We start from the raw sequence: 17,809 nt of genomic DNA, 5'->3' as shown, positions 1-17,809 counted from the left end.
CCTGACGTCCTCCAGGCAAAAAAATAAAAGGGGGGGGGGTGGGAGTAGTCCTGTCTTAGTCTAGTAATTTCAGCTGGACTCCAGTTCTTCACCAGCAATAGCGATGTTACTATACCACCACGTAGCTACAGTCATATCACCAAAGGATGACATTTTCAGTAATCATGGTTACTATGTGAGACAAGATACGCATTAGAAGTAGGGTAATAACAGACAAATATGAATATCTCGTAAGCTGCGACAAAACTGCAAGTAGCCACTGAGACCTGCTCTCAAAGTATAAAACACTGCCTTTATTTCACCAAAATACAGAAATAAGGTATGTCTAAATATATACAAACAATATTTTTTTTCTTTTTTTTAATTTTTGTGTTTGTTTTTTGTTTCTTTTGAGACAGGTTTCCCCGTGAAGCCTTGGCTGTCCTGGACTAATTTTGTAGACCAGGCTGATCTCCAACTCACAGAGCTCTGCCTGCCTCTGCCTCTCTGAGTGCTGGGATTAAATGCATGCACCACTGGCTCAAACACAGTATTTTCAAGTAATATCTTTATGGGTGGTTCTAAATAAAATTATACCTCACCTACTGCACTCAGATACAATAAACACAACAAACCACACACATGGAAAAGTTATTAAGGACCAAAATGTAAACATTTCTGACCTTCAACTAAAATAAGGATAATATGGCTATGGGCAATATTTACCTCAAAATACAAAAGTAAAAATGCTCCCAATTACCCTAAGTTATATGTAATAGTAACTTTTATATGTAATGCTGATCACTGCACTTAAAAAGAAAAAGAAAAACAGGCTGAGTGTGGAGGTACACACCTGTAACCCTAGCACTTCAAAAGTGGCAACAAGAGAATCCAGAATTCAAGGTCATTTGCAGCTGCATAGCAAACTCAAGGCCAGCCTGGGCTGTAAGAAACCCTACCTAAAAAGCCAGTCAGATTAAAGGAAGGGTGCCCTGTCCCACTTCTCCCCATAAAAGGGCAGAAAAGAAAAATATACAAATAAACTAAATAAAAATGCTATGTGTAATGAAAAAGAGGCTGGAAGATGGCATGATCTGTATCTACTAAGGCACCAGAGGTAGGGACAGGACAAACAAGTTCTAAATCTGAAAATAACAGGACTTAGGGGCCACACCTGATGAATTATCTGGCTAGGAAGCAGCCAACCTCACAGTGGCTGCTGTCTCACATAGGATACACCCTCTGCTTCACCACTAGCACGGAGCACCACCCATTTCTACTCCGGCACACCACCTCCAACCCAGACAATGGCATACAATGGGCTAGAACATGGGTAAAAAGAACAATTCTGAACAAAATCAGAATGCCCGTTCAAATACTGTACACTTCCTGTATGCTGAGTCCCTCTGTTATGACTCTTAGATACTAACTTCCCTTGCTTGCTTTACATTAGCTTTCTAAGATGCCTTTTACAATTATTCAATGTAGTGATTCTCAACAGGTCAAAGTGCCGAGAATAAATGACTACTGAGTGTTCAGCCATAAATGGGACATCTATTTCAATCCCCCCATATTTCCCTCCATCTCTGCAACCTCAAGGAATATGCCCTTCTTGAAGAAGGGACAGAAAGGATTTAGAGTCAGAGGAGGGCAAAGAGTGCTACAAAACACTGCCTTCTGGGCTGGACACGGCAACTATGCACAGACTCAGAACAACTAAGGCTACCCACACAAGCCCTAGCCCATCAACAGCTCAGCACAGATGAAGGGGAAGGATAAACGAGGCATTCTCCCTTGCTGATGAGCTACTGACAGTTGATGGCTGCTGAAGAAGGGAAACTGAACTAGTATTATAAAAAATAAAACAATATACTAATTTGAGCACTTAAAATCTTAATATTAAAAAATCTTATCAGAAAGTAGAAATTGGTTTCTCAGTTTTGACATCTCTAAAAGCTTGATTATATTAACTGACTCTCACTACTGATTACCACAAATCCAATTAAAAACAACTGATAATTTTGACATAACCTAGCCAGGCTTCATAGTATAAAGCCAAAGACTAAACCTTGAAACCAGGGACAACTCATCTGGAAAATGCTAGGGTCAGTCCTATGTATCTCTGTAGTGCCACAGCCTGACTGCCTGTCTTCATTTCAGGGAAAGGAAGGGAAATGGGCCTATATTCACAAATGCACTTTAAGCTGTAGGGACTTTCCACTACAGTTCAAAGGCTTGCTTTCTTTCTTCTTCTTCTTCTTCTTCTTCTTCTTCTTCTTCTTCTTCTTCTTCTTCTTTCTTCTTCTTCTTCTTCTTTTCTTTCTTCTTCTTCTTTCTTTTCTTTCTTCTTCTTCTTCTTCTCTTCTTCTTCTTTTTTTTTTTTTAAGTTCCTCTCACTGCCTCTTCCTCTAATAGTCTGACTCATATCACCCTAATGACACAGGTCACACTGTCAGACAAGGGTAACAAGGGTGAGGAAAATGAGGACACCAAGCCAGCCTGGACCTCGGGAAAACCTGACTGACAACCAGAAAAAAAAAATATGCCTTATAAAAAAAGGCTCCTAGCACCACGTAGGGGCCCATGCCTTTAATGCCAGCACTTGAGAGACAGAAACAGGTGGATCTCTGTGAGTTCAAGGCTAGTCTGGTGAGCTCTAGAACAGCCAGATCTAAATAGACTCTGTCTTAAATGAATGAATGAGTTAATTAAATGAATGACTGATAGATAGATAGATAGATAGATAGATAGATAGATAAAAATAAATGAATAAAAACAGTTCCTGAATACAAATTCTTCCAAAGAGATCGACTTTGAACCTGCAACACTGAGCACATGAAACTTTGGAGCACACCCACATAGCTGTCTTTACTACTATCCACACTCATAAGGACTTTTGAATCCCTGAAAGTCAAGCATCAACCAGCTTTACCAAATGTATAAAACATCAATAGAAAAAACTTTAAAAGATCATTGGAAGTGTGTGTTCAAATATGGTCCTGAATGCTAAAAACATATTTATTTTGTCTACATGCTTGAATCTGAAAGAGAAATTCTGCTTTTATCCATTTTAAAATACCTTTATACATTAAAAATACTGCCAAATTATGAAATTTGACTTCCAAAGTTTTTATGAGAGAAAGCATTGATTGACACTCTGCACAATATCACATGCTTGAGAGACATGATGGTGTTGGGGCTAGTCATGCAGGCATTCTTCCTCTTGAATGGAAACCCAAATTATAAATGTAAAGACGACAAACTAATAAGCCAATAATTAAAAGAAATAATTGTAGAACAATCAGTATGAACTTACCAGCTTAATCGCCACATATTCATTTGTGTATAAATTTTTCCCTTGAAAAAGGAAGAAATAAGTCAGATTCTGCTAATACTTTTAAATTTAACTTATATAACTTTTGACTGTTTAAAACAAAAAAAAGTACATAAGACATTTAAATAAAGCAAAAGCTTTTACTTCCAACTCTTAAAAGGAAATTGCTAAATTTACTATCAACTCAATAATAAGTTACTAATTATAACTTACTTTGTTATAATACCATATGCAACTTAAAGAATAATCAACATTCAAGTAAATAGTGAATACATTTGAAGCCAGAACACCTATACTAAAAAAAAAAATATAAAACCCCTCACCCATCCACTATTTCCTTTAAATCATTATAGAATACAGTCTTATTAGGCCACATATTTAATCTGATGTATGTAACAGATATATAAAAACTCTGGGCTGTGTGTAAAATACAAGTAAATAAAAAAACTATTAAAGCTGGGAAGTGGTGGCACATGCCTTTAATCCCACCACTTGGGAGACAGAGGGAGGAAAATCGAGGCCAGCCTACTCTACAGAGCTATTTCCAGGACAGCCAAGGATACACAGAGATACGCTGGCTCAAAAAACCAAAAAGAAAAAAGAAATGAAAAGAAAGAGAGAAAGAAAGCTAATAAAAAAGAAAACTCATTAACTTCTTTGAGAAAAGAATTATTAATATCTCAACTTACAACCAAATTAATTATAATTATTTAAAGTTAAATATAAGAAATGAAACAAAAAACCTATCATGTCAATATATGAAGACTCTGTAGGCATAAGAAAACATGAACAGAGGGTTTTATACATATATGGCTACATGAAATACTTTAAAATTCTAAATACTGAAAATAATGTTGAATATAAAGGCCTTTAAATGACAGATAAGAACACAGGTTTAACGTCACCAACATGCAAAGAGTTTAAATAAACTACAATTATCTTTGTGTTGGCTTTAAGCCAAGAAAATTCCAATGGTTAGAATCTGCAGCCCAGGAAAATACTATGGAAAATGAGAGCTAATAAAGAAAGGAGGACAATTTTAGATATAAATTAATATGTATCCTTACAAGTACATCAAAAAGAATGAAGTAAAAATGGCACATGTTATTTCTGAATTTCAATTTTAAATTAGCATAAGTGACTATTCTACTTAAAAATCAAATGGCTTATTTTTAAGCCAAGAAAGTGGCACTGGTTACAATGACTCCTAAAAACAAGATGGGCAGTTTATCAATTTTCATGCATGGCACTTCTCTGCACAGCACCCTTTCATCTTTCATACAGCTCCTAACTTCAGCCTCAGATGTCCTGCCATTTCTATAGAGAAGAATAGTAAAAGGGGGGAAACATTAGTAGTAATGCTGGGTAGCATAGATCTCACAAACTCAACATATTTGAAAGATTTAACTCAGTAGAAATACTAAGTGTTACAAATTAAGTTCTATTCTGAAATTCATTAAGCAAACCTACATAGTTCTCAAATTTTAGACAATATTTTATATTTGTAAGCAACTAGTTTAACATTTAGAAATGTTTTCATGCACATTTTTTAATTCATCACATATGAGAATCTAGGTGTCTTCTAAGAAACATAAATAAAAAGTGCTTCTAACAATGAGGAACCTGATTTTAAGGGTCTGGAATCTAATTCATAACTAAGTTTAAAGATGAAAATTACATATTTCCCCCAGAGCACTATAATCTCTCATAACTATCTTTATATAATTTTTACTTTGAACTAAATACAGAAAAATTCAAAAGATGAGTAGTTAAAAATATAAATCCCACAGAACCAAAACATACCAACATTTTTGTTGGCGTTCACATAGTCTAATCTTTTATGTCACAGCAAACAAACAACAAAAGAAAGTTGAACTCTAAAGAGCATCATCTTTTTAAATATTAGATGTCAGGCTGAACTGTGGGGATTCCAGTCATAAATATGAACAAAGATTAAACAGCACACAGTCTTGTCACTGCGTACAGCCATAGTCCTTCATTAGATTTTAATCAATATGTGTTCGACACGAAACCAAATGGCGCACAGTGTGTCTGTCTATACGGTCTGAGTGAGATGAGGAAAATACAAAGAGCCCATTAAGCCTCCAAGAGGACTGGAGCTAGTTCACTGGTGGTATCACTATTTCAAATGACATTTCCAGTTCAGTTTTTTCCTGTACTGAACCTGAAGAAGTTTTAAGAACACTGGGGAATTGGAGATATTAGGGGAAACTAAGCGCTTCAGATGTTACATATATATCTACAGCAGGAACTACCAGCTGTCTACCAATATTAACTCTGCACTTCCCACAATAAAGAATGTTCAAGTTTTAAAATGGTTGTTCAGCTACAAACTACATTTTCCAGGCACTTTCAGCTTAATGTGGTCAAGTGACTAACTTCAGACCAGTGGACATGAAGTATGACACTTCCAATTTCCAGGAATGAATATGTTCCTGATTCTTCTTCCTTCTTCTGTTTGGCTGACTGGAAAGGAGTAACAGCGTATGAGATCACCCTACAGACACTAAATCCACACACTGACAACACAGAGATACCCTGAGTGCACTCCTCGGGTCTGTATTATGTGGAAGAAAAGGAAATAATTTGATTAAAATTACTATATTTGGAAATGTTTGAATTTGTTATCATAGCATCACTGTCAATTTTTAACTTTTTACATTGTCAAGGCATACATGTACCATGGAGTACATGTAGTGCACAGAGGATAACTTTGAGAAGTCAGTCTTACTTGTCATCATAGAAGTACTAAGACTTAAACTTGTCAGGGTGGAGACAAGTCCCTCTGTACACTAAGCCATCTTGCTGGCCCCACCATCTACTCTTTATTTTTACATTTTCAAGTATTTTAGAATGTTTCTGCAGAAGAAAGACTTAATAACCATAAAAAGGATGAATTTACACAAATCTTTATGTCATAGAGATATAAGGATATAGAATTTTCAACACTATAATTTTCAAGGACAAGCATCAAAATAAGGAGTTGTGAGCAATACAAGAAGCTATAGAAACTCCTGAGGAAAAGTTAATTATGTCAAAGAGCACAGTATCTTACTTTAGATACGGCAATTCATAAATCAATATATAATACCTTTGTTGTGAGTTTTTGTGGGTTTATTTGTTTGCTTGTTTATTTTTTTTTTTAATGTAAAGTCAATCAAGCACAGGAACAAGAATAGAAATGAAGCTCGGGGAAATAAAGTTTGTTATATTCACCAGTCTGAAGAGATTATTTAGAATGTTATAAAGCAGCAGTCCTCAACCCGTAGGTCATGTGTGACCCTTTGGGTGCTGAACCACCCTTTCACAGGGCTCAACTACGACCATCAGAAAACACAAGACATTTACATTATGATTGGTAACAGTAGCAGTACTATAGCTATGGAGTATCATTGAAAACAATTTTATCATTGGGGGGTCACTGCAACATGAGGAACTATATTAAAGGGTCACAGCATTAGGAAGGTTGAGAAACACTGCCATGGAGAATTGTAGAACCACCTTGTTTGGGCTAGGTACCAGAAGACAAGAGCACAAGGAAAGCTTAAGCAAAGGCCTTTCTTAAGAGTTTTGGGCAGAGAAACAGGGTAAAATAAATCACTTAGGACTGGTGTGTCTCCATAGTTCCAGTGACTTTTGGCTGGCCTCTAATAGCATGACACAGAATACTGTTCCTGGGTATGCAGGAATATAAAGATAGTAAGGCTGAAGACTGGATAATTCACATACCCAAGCCATACTCCTACTAAGTCTCTAGTCATTGCTCTTTTTCTAAGAACTGGCTCTTCTCAGACAAAATGGGTTTGTGTGTGTGTTTGTATGTGTGTGTGTCTGTGTGTGTGTGTGTGTGTGTGTTTAAAGATGTCCAAGGAAACTTCTAGGTATTCCAGAGGACTTAGGTTCAATTCCCAGCACCCAAACGGCAGCTCCCAACCATTTGTAACTCAGTCCAGGGTATCTGACACTTTCTTCTGGCCTCCATGGGCACTGCACATACATGGTGCAGAGATATGTGTAAATGCAAGACACCTACACAAAATATAGGGGAGGGAAGGAAGAAGCCTCATCACTAAAACGTGGTGAGACAGACGGCAAGATAATGTACAATACAAGAACCATGCCAGACACTAGGACTCTCACCTCCCCTCCCCTACAGAGCACCAAGTAGAGACTGCTAGAGCCAGAAGAATCTCAGGTACTTCACCTTTCAATTTAGCCCAATTCACTCCATAAAGTAATGCCAGAGAAGCTTCTTTTGCAGTGAGCTGTATTTAATGCCAGTTGGCTGAAGTACTGAAATTAAGTAACTGTTGAATATGACTCCCCTAACCCTCAAGGCTCACAGAATATAAATAAAGGAAGAAAAACAGAAAGAATTTAGGAGCCTAGGAATGAGGGTGAGTTCTATGAATGCTGTCTTCTGGACCTGACATGACTACTAACCTCAGGAACTCACAGCAAACTGAGGCGGGCTTCACAAGACTGAGCCCATCACCATTATAACATGGGTGGGGCGACTCATGAGGTCCCTGTAGATTAGGAACTGCTGGCAGTTGCAAGAGTAAGGGAAAGCATTTCTTTAATGAGATGTATGCACTGGTAAGTTGCCCAGGCAGGCAATCCTGTTTAAATTTAAACTCAGTAGGGTCATTTTCTAAAAATAAAACATGAAAGTAGGAGGGGAAGTTGTTGGGAATAAGAACACAGAGGCACTTGGAAAGAAGATCAGGGGAGGAGGGAAGCTCAGAATACCTTACATATATGCATGAGATTGAGAAGACTTTAAAATATTTTTAAAAGCTGTCCAAAGGCCATACCAATAAAGATGTTTTAAGTATACACTATAACTCTATTTTTTGGTTATCTATGTCTGAAGTTACTCAGTATGTGTCAAAAACAGTTCTAAGGATTCTGAATTGTTTGAACTTGAAATATATCTACCAACAGGTGAAAACAAAAGCTTTACTGACAACACACAAAAGAAAAACACAAATTAACCTATCAACCTATCATTTAAATTTTAAGTGTTAGTTGGCCGTGGTGGCGTCCACTTTTAATCCCAGCACTCTGGAGGCAGAGGCAGTCGGATCGCTGTGAGTTCAAGGTTGGCCTGGTCTACAAAGTGAATCCAAGACAGACATGGCTACACAGAGAAACCTTGTCTCAAAAAAACCAAAATATAAAATAAAATTTAAGTGCTTAACATCTTCATTTAAATAAAATTTAAATTTAATGTTTTACCCATTTGTTGTTGTTTTTTTTTTTAACCTAATAATAACCTGTTAGACTAGTCTCTAGCAGTGGGCAGCACTGTCTCTCCTTGGAGCAACTAGGCATGGTGGGTAGGGTTATCTTTGAGCTGTATGTAAGGTTATAACAGCCAGGTACTGAAGAAGTATGAAGCATTTAATGTGCCCTCCAATTATGAGACAACTTTCTACAAAATAACTTTCCAGCCTAAAACTCGGCATCTTTGTGGAAAATAAGCACCCTTGTTGAAAAGCACTTACCTATGAAAAGTAAACCTCATATTCTTTCTTACTCAAATCACACACACACACAATCAATATAGAAAATCAATACTCAGGATGTTGTTATTAACGTGAATTTAGTAAAAATAGGTTGAGGATCTAAAGCAGACTTGGAGCGATGGCTCAGCAGTAAAGAGCGCTCCTTATTCTTCCAGAGCACCCGGGTTCAATTCCCAGCATGCATACAGAGCTCACAACCATCTCTAATGCCAGGCCCAGAGGAGCCGACACTGTTTTCTAGTCTCTGCAAATACTGCAAGTAAGTATGCAAATGGCACTAACATACACATGCCTGAAAACATACTCACACACATAAAATAAAAGCAGAGCTTAATTTTTAAAAAAAATGTTAGAAAGAACCCAAACCAGGAAAAAAAAAATGCCTTATAATAACTTTTTCTAAACAGAGAAACTGTGGAAGGCTGTGAAAAGAAAGTAATAAAATGTCCTTTTATTTGATCTATGCATAAGAAAAATAAAAATAACTAATTTAGCTTTGTATGTTTATATATATGGATATGAGTGTATATATGTAGGGTACTTAAATATCCATAAAACAATGACATGTATAAATAGAGAGGATATATTTATGTGTTGTATGTGGAAACACTCCCTCCTGGAGAGGGGGAATGAAGCATGAAGCTCAGGAAGCAAATGATCTTCTAAATCCTAGAGAGCTGAAATTTCTAAGAGTAAGTTTATAGAAGCAATAAACAGTTGCTTCAAGAAGAGACTCTCCTACCCACGAGGCCAAAGAGGAAGACACTCTCCAACATGCCAAGTTGCCCAGAAGTCAGGCAGGGAGCTCCAGAAATGAAACTTTTCCTGAGCTGGCATCCGGCTAGGGTGGGTTCTTCAGAGATGCCTTTGAGTAATCCCACACCTAGACTACTGATATTAACTACAATAAACTCACTAGTTTACCAAGTTCACTTTTGGTAGAATCATGTCTTTGCAGGAAAAGTCTCATATATTATTATAGTATATTAATTTGACTTTTCAAGATATCCATAGATAATATATTTTTTAAATATTTAAGCATCATATGAATATATAAAACACACTTAGATTCTACATGATCATTTGATGAGTTAAGATTAGAGATACTAAGTAGTTACATTGTGGAGCATTCAAGACACAAAGAAAGGAATGCTCCACAACATATAGTATATTTCAGTATATGGCTCATGAGTCATTATGTCTTATATTGTTCTGGTTAAGTTGGCCCACTAGAATTGTTTTGTGTGAATACACGCACACACACACACACACACAGTGTATATTATAAAAATATTTATTTCTAAATTATGTGGAGAACTGTAATAAAAACGACCAAACCCTAATTGATACTCTATTAGTCTTTTATATTATATTCATAAATCTATTATTTACAATAACCTAAAAAGTGGTTCATGAACATCTTTCAGTATATGATCAATGTTAAGAATTCAATGGATGGTCTCAAAATTTGACAGAAAGTAAATAATCTAATTTCTCTAACTCTCAAATAAGAAACAGTTTAGAAATTTCAAATTAATTCACTATGTTTCAAAAGTAAGGCATAAAATATTTGCCCTTTCACATATTTTAGTGCCTACTAAATGCAAAAGAATCTGCCAGCTACATCTTTATAGCTATGGGCAAAGAATGTCAGTGGCTTTTTATTAGCTTGCTTCTTCATTCATTCATATTTAATGTATATTAGCAATACAAAACAAATGAAATAGAAGAGACACTACAAATTAAGAGTGTTTTACAAGGTGATAAGAGATAGCTCTCAGCAGAAACATACAAATTCTTTTATTTTCAACAGCAGGTGGAACGCAGTGAACTGTAAAACAATTGTTGGTGCTGTTTTTTGTTTTTTCACCTCAAGTTCATAGTCTTGGTAGTCCAATGAGGAGAGCCCTTAATGTATCTAATTACCTAAGGACTGGTTTCTGTGTCACCATGCCACATTCCTCACTTTTTTTCAATTGAGAAAGCTTCTCTACTGCACTAGGAGTAAGAAGATTGACATCTCAAGTATAAATCTGTCACTGAACTGCTCTGTAGCATCTAGCAAGTGCCTTCCCTGTGGAGCCTCAGTTTTCTGAAGTGGATGGACAGTTAGGAGCTTCAGTGAGCCCAGAATTTCCCAAACTACAGCTTGAGCAGTTGCTCTGAGATGCTTGTTGAAAAAGCAATCCTGCACCTTATCCCAGACACAGCAGGGGAGAATGACACAGAAAAACAAACAATTATAACAATGTAAATATCAATAATTTTACATAGTATCTTAACTTGACTTTAAGCTTCATATATGATCTAAATCAGTTACTAAATGTTTTAAAATATGAAATTGGAACCTGCATACTCCCCCAAAATATACTATACAACAAAAGACTTATTAGAAACCTTTGTAAAATTTTATTTACTCATTTTTACATGTATGGGTGTTTTACATACATATATACATACACACATATACGTGTGTGTGTGTGTGTGTGTGTGTGTGTGTGTGTGTGTGTACACTATGCACTTTAGCCTACTACTAAAGAAGGTCAGAAGAAGGTACAGAATCCCCTTGAAGTAGAGTTACAAGTGGTTGTAAGCTGCCATGTGTACTGGGTACTGGGTACTGGGAATCAAGCCTAAGTGCTCTGCAAGACCAGCCAGTGCTCTGGACCACTGAGCAACCTCTCGATGCTTGACGTTTTAAATTACTTTTTCTTATTTTCTCTCATTCTTAAGAAATAAGAATAGTTAACCTCACACAAACAGACAATCAGATACTTGGAAACTGCTTACAAATGAAAGTACAAATAAATAAGAAATTTTCAACACCTGCATTCTTTATAACCAGTGGTTAACTAAAGCTCCTAAATATAAACTTAAAGAACATAGCAACTGAAACAAGAAAGTGCTTTTACAACTGTATTCATTTAAAAAATGTTCTTCATATAATGGAACAAACAAAATAGTCTTACCTAACCGTAACTCTCCAAAATTGCCACATCCAATTTTTTTCCCAACTCTAAAGTTAGGTCCAACCATTAAAACTCCAGATGAAGAAGACCCAGTTCCTCGCGTGCTGTGCCCTGACCGACCACTGGGCCGTGCCATTCTATCATCTGATTTGTCCTTGTCTTTCTTTTTATTATCCATATCAAGTTTGCGGTACTCCACTTTGAATTCTTTAATCAAGACAAGCACGATGAAATGGGGTACTGTAAGAGTAGGTGCATCACTAGGTAGCAGTACCCAATGCGCGACGCTAGCATTCAAACTTCAGCAGACAGTCAAGTGACACGTGTTCATCCCATTCGTACAACTGTCCTCAGTTGTCTTCTCAGTAAAGTATGTCTTCAAAATTATCTTCTCTGCAATATAAGCTGATGTTGATAGAGAGCTGTAACATTAAGAAGAGAAAATTGTCAACAAAGATAACAAATACATTTAGGAAAGTGAATGACAAAAGCTTGGGTTATTTGTTGAGGCCATTGACATCAAAGAGCAGTAGACTCTTAAATCAACAATTCCTTTTTATGTCTATGCCTAATACCAAACATCACAAAAACAAAATTTAACTTAAAAAATTGTTTATGTGTGTACATGTGTGGTATATGTGTGTATATGTTTATATGACCACGAGCATGGTAAAACCCAGTTGTTTTATCAGTTTTTATTGCTGTGATAAAACACCATAATCAAAATCAGCTTATAGAAGAGTCTTTTGGCCATGGGATGAGGACGGCATGGCAACAGGCAGCCCAAGCAGGAGGCTGAGAGATCATTTCTCAACCACACATAGGAAGCAGAGAAAGCAAGTTAGGAGTAGGGTAAGCCTACCCCCAGTGACACACTTCCTCCAGCAAGGCTCCGCCTCCAGAAGATTATGTAACCTCTGCAAACAACAGCACCATTTGGGGACCAAGTGCTCAAATCTATGTGCCTATGGGGACGTTCTCATTTAAATCGCCACAGCTGTTTTCCGTAATCATCTCCACTTTTGTTTTTCAGAGGATGTCTCTTAATAAACCAAGTGCTCCCAGGCTAGCAAGCTCTAAGGACTCCCCTGCCTGTGCCCCTTCCAGTGATAGGACTAAAGAGGCACATATCCTGTGGAGCTCTACATGAGTGCTGGGATCCAAACTCAAGTCCTCCAGCCTGGGCAGGAGGTATTATGCCACCCGAGGTGTCTCCCTATCCCCCACAAACACCTGACACTCAGGGATTTGGTTGTCTTAAAATAACAAAGGAGAAAAAAGTGCTTCATAAAACTATACACACTGATAGGCCTACACATTTCAATTTAAAAGTCATTGCAATTAGAAAAAGTACTCAAAGTCTGGGAAATCAATACAGACATTCTATTTAAAAGCAGAAGAACAGAACATGTTTTGAAATATTTAAATCTAAAAGTTTTTTCTTCACTATTTATGAAAGTTGAGCATAAAAATACTTATTTTTAGACTTTTCCAAAGTATATTCTCACTTTATCTCATTTACTTAAATATTTATTAATCTTTATATATTGATAAGAGTTACAAAACTGGTAATATAACATAGTCTTCCTATCTCTCAAGGAAAACAATTTTTATGTAACACTCAAACTAACTGTTTAAAAAAAATAATTTCACAAAACTAAGAAATGTTGGAGGCGATGGGTATGAAAGTTTCTTAGAGATGGGGTCTTCTTATGTATCACAGGCTGATGTCAACCATGCAAAATCTTCTGACTCAGACTCCCAAGTTCTAAGATTACAGCCATATACTACCATGCCTAGCCACATGTACTGAATTTTCTAATATACAGATGAAAACTCTAAAACATTAAAAAGACTTTGAAAAGAGTAATCACTCATCTCCATTGTCAGCTATCAAATATACATGAATTCTATGGTTAGTTCAGCAGCTGTATTACATGAACACCTACTTTATCTAAACAGTCCATTCCTTGTAATAACAGCTTCAAGCTAGGCTGTGGTGACACATGCCTACATGACACACACCCTGACTGGGAAACATAAAGAAATAAAGAAGAAGGAACAGAACACTTCAAAATATGATTTTTGATATTATACATAGAACAATCCCAAGCAACAGGTCAGTAAATTTGTTTTCTAGATGTATAAGACTGTTCCTAATGTTGGTGTGGAAATGCAGAATCTAGAATAAACACTCTCAAAACCACAAAAACAAAATTAACTACCAAAGCACCTAATTTCAAGGCTTACTAGAGAGCTACAGTAATCAAGACAATATGGAGCTACTACAGAACAGATAAATTAAATAGCTGAGTCTAAAACAGAGCCATACCAATGGTCAGCTGATCTTCCACTAAGACATTAAGGCAATTCAGCAGTGACATGGGTTACAATAACTATACATCTGTGTGAGAGAAAAAAATGAACCATGCTGCAACCCATGAAAGAACATTATATAATGAATCATAAGAATAAACACAAATATTAGAACCATAAAGGAAAATAGCTTTGTAAGTTTGTAGTATAATTTTTAAAGACAAAAATTTAATAGAACTGAATAAAAACACCAAAATTTGAGGGAAATCATTTCATACATTTATGAATATGCATTAATATAGTGCAATTAAATAGTAAACTTTATTTTTATGTGAAAAATTGAAGATATCTTCCACAAAGAATGTAGGCAAATAGCCAATAAACATTTAGTCTTCTTTAATATCACTTACAAAGGAAATATAAATTAAAACCATAAAAGTATCATTTCATACTCATAAGTAAAGCAAAACTTTAAAAGACTAACAACAACTTCACAAAAAGACCTACAAAGTCAGCTGGCCTGGGCCCATGGGTGCTCATAGAGACTGAACCAGCAACAAAGAGCATGCATGGACTGGTCCTAGGCCCCCTACACATATGTAGCAGATGCTAAGCTTGGTCTTCATGTGAGTCCACCAGCAACTGGAGCAGGGCCCTCTCTGACTCTGATGCCTCCCTTTGGATCCCATTTCCCTAACCAGGTTGCCTTGTCTGGCCCCAGTGGGAGAGGAGGTGCCTAGTTCCTATGAGGGACCTCCCCCTTATCTGAGGAGAGAATCAGAGCAGTGGAGAAGGGGGAGGGGTGTGCAAGGGGGGACTAGGAGGAGAAGAGGGGCTATAATCAGGATGTGAAATGAATAAATTTTTTTAAAGGAATAACTCAACAAACAAAACAAAAAAGACTAGCAATGGCAATATTAACAGCAATTTAAAAAGTAGACCTGTCATTAATTGCTGCTATAAGCATAAAATAGAATGATAATGTACTCAGAAAGATTTGTCACCCATTTTTATTGTACCTTATTTATAATAACCAAAAACTGGACACAATCAAAGTGTTCTCAATAGAAGAATAAACAAATTGGTATGTTCACATAACAGGATGCTATGTTAATCAGGAGCAGGTAGAAAGACTCAGGCATAACTGAGTTCTGGTCTTTGAAATCCAGAACCAGAATAATTAAGCTAGAGGAGAGGAAATCAGAGCAGTGGTTTACTAGGATGCAGGGTAGTCCTCTGGAAAATAGTATGGAGGTACTGCCTGGTGGACACATATGTCCTATACCTTTATAACAGGAGCTATAGGCAGCTATAGATCTGTCAATGCATAAAACTATATTTAAAACCTGCACATTGTGTTATATGGACATTGCACCTCAAAATATGACTTTTAAAATAATAGCTGGGCTGTTTGGATGGCTCAGAGGGTAGAGGCATAGTACTCCAGGTCCCAAATTATCCTCTGCCCTCCACACACACGTATATTCATACAAATATATGTAAATACAATTTAAATTATTATAAAATAATACCCACTCACAACAAAATTTAGCACAATATCTCAAAGTATATCATATCCCCCATATTTTTGCATAAAGCTTAGCTTTAAAATGTGTTCTTCTAAATAATTAATGAACATAGCAATATTTTTTAAACATTTTTTTTAATTCCTTCTCGGCTTTTTTCCATTTAGAAGAAAATTGAAGGTTTTTTGGAAATTCTTTTGCATTTTCAATATATAGACTTTCATTTATCTTTAAGTAGTGAGATATCCAAAAGCATATTCTAAATATAAGAATCCAAATAATCCATAAATGAAGTAAAAATGTCCCACAGCTATTTATATACTTCTCACTCCTCACAGTCTCAGTTTACTGGGTGTGCTTCTTTTTGGTAAAGCTTGTGCATGCGTAATTGTGTACAGAAATACTTGTAGACTGCACTGTCTGTCTAAGAGGTGCATAGGAAGTCTTCCAAGAATGCAAACTGTCCCATAACAGAAACAGAAAGTAAAGAAATAGCATTAAATTTAAGAGCTTTTACCCTCTCCCTTTCATGCCCTTCCATCCTACGTGAACCCTAGAAGAGGGGGAGCATGGCAGCGCGATGGAGGAGGAGGAAAGCAGAGACAAGAGGCTGCCCTGAGTCCCTTCCCTGGTGGAGACCCAGAACCAAGGCCCTCACCAGGAACTGCCAAGTTAGGAGAGAAGCAGGAAGAAGCAGTGAAGTAGCTTTAAATAGAGCCTAAAAAAAATAAACAGACTTAGCTGGGCGTGGTGTCGCAGGCCTTTAATCCCAGCACTCAGGAGGCTAAGGCAGGTGGATCTCCGTGAGTTCTAGGCCAGCCTGGGTTATAAAGTGTCCAGGACAGCCAGAACTATTATACAGAGAAACCCTGTCTCTAAAAACAAAAACAAAAACAACAACAGACGTTTTAGTAGCTGAAAATAAGTACATTCCCAAACTGAACTTTCTGATAGATAAAAATAAAGCAATGGGAACTGACTAGGAAATCATCCACAGCATTAAGGAAATCAAGTGAAGAACTTAAATGACAGCAATAATCACTCAGAAACTAAAACATGTCCTATTTTACCTCGTTCAGAGTACAACACTCACTAAACTATTACTATTCATAAACTTGTAATACAGAATTCTTACTTTTAAAACTTTTGAAAATTAAAATAGTTTAAAACTAAGATTCACGTGTAGGCACTGGAGAGATGGCTCAGCGAGTAAAACCATTTGCACACAAGCCTTATGACTGGAGTTTGGATTCCCCAGAACCTACGTAAAAGGCTGTATTACCTGTAATCCCAGCCAGGCCCTTATAGGGAAAAGGGAGGCAGAAATAGGAATTTCCAGAAGTTCCAGGGTGCCAACTTACCTGGCTTATGCCAAGGAAAAGAGAGCTCGTCTTCAATGAGGTAGAATGGGAGGGGCCCACACTAGAAGGTGAGCTCTGACTCCCACACAGGCACCAAGGCCACACACCGAGGAGCATCATACAGACTCACTCTTAACACACTCAAAATCTCCAGCAGAAGGCGTAACGGCACCTGTCTGTCATTCTATCATCTGGGAGACTAAAGAGCATTGCCAAGCTCTAGGCCAGACCCAAACAGTGATAGAACTTTCTCTATGGCAGCATTCATGAGGCAATATTAGTATTTGATGATACAGTTTCTTATATGTAACTCTGTGACCCCTGACCTTAACACTATGCTTGGAGCTAGGACAGTTATACATATTATACATGAATAAGTGAAGTTTTTTTCTATAAAGTTTAAGCTTTACTTGTACACAGGCTCTTACAAGCTTTATAAAGAAAACCTAAATAGATACCCTATTCCCCTCATTCAGAAACATGAAGTGACAATCAAGAATCATTAGACATCTAAGGAAAACTATATGAAAAATGCTCTCCCTACCAAAAACCTCCTGGTTAGTAAATTACCTAATCAACAAAAGAGATCTTTAGAATCAGCAAAAATTAAAAACAATTACCTCCTCAGAGCTGATGGAAGTACAGCTCATTTATATATAGAATTTTAAAAGACAAACTAGGGAACAATCCTATTGTGTAAACCAAAACTACTTTTTTTCCCCCCCGAGGGTTTCTCTGTGTAGCCTTGCCTGTCCTAGAACTCACTCTGTAG

At 36.8% G+C, this 17,809-nt stretch overlaps 1 protein-coding gene across 9 annotated transcripts in view; it reads right to left on the bottom strand.

Moving 5' to 3' along the window:
- Csnk1g3 (casein kinase 1 gamma 3) overlaps positions 1–17,809 on the bottom strand; it is an 85,779-nt gene that overhangs the window by 47,629 nt on the left and 20,341 nt on the right. For all 9 annotated transcript variants that reach the window (XM_051163173.1, XM_051163174.1, XM_051163170.1 and 6 more), the window contains exons 2-3: positions 11,835–12,256; positions 3,296–3,336 (exon numbers count right to left, since the gene is read on the bottom strand). In XM_051163173.1, the coding sequence (XP_051019130.1) occupies positions 3,296–3,336; positions 11,835–12,012 (219 nt within the window). In that variant the 5' untranslated portion in view covers positions 12,013–12,256. The remainder of the gene's footprint in view (positions 1–3,295; positions 3,337–11,834; positions 12,257–17,809) is intronic.

The sequence above is a fragment of the Acomys russatus genome, chromosome 20 (genome assembly GCF_903995435.1).
Source record: "Acomys russatus chromosome 20, mAcoRus1.1, whole genome shotgun sequence".
Lineage (NCBI taxonomy): Eukaryota > Metazoa > Chordata > Mammalia > Rodentia > Muridae > Acomys > Acomys russatus.
This window is presented reverse-complemented; position numbering and strand designations above follow the sequence as displayed.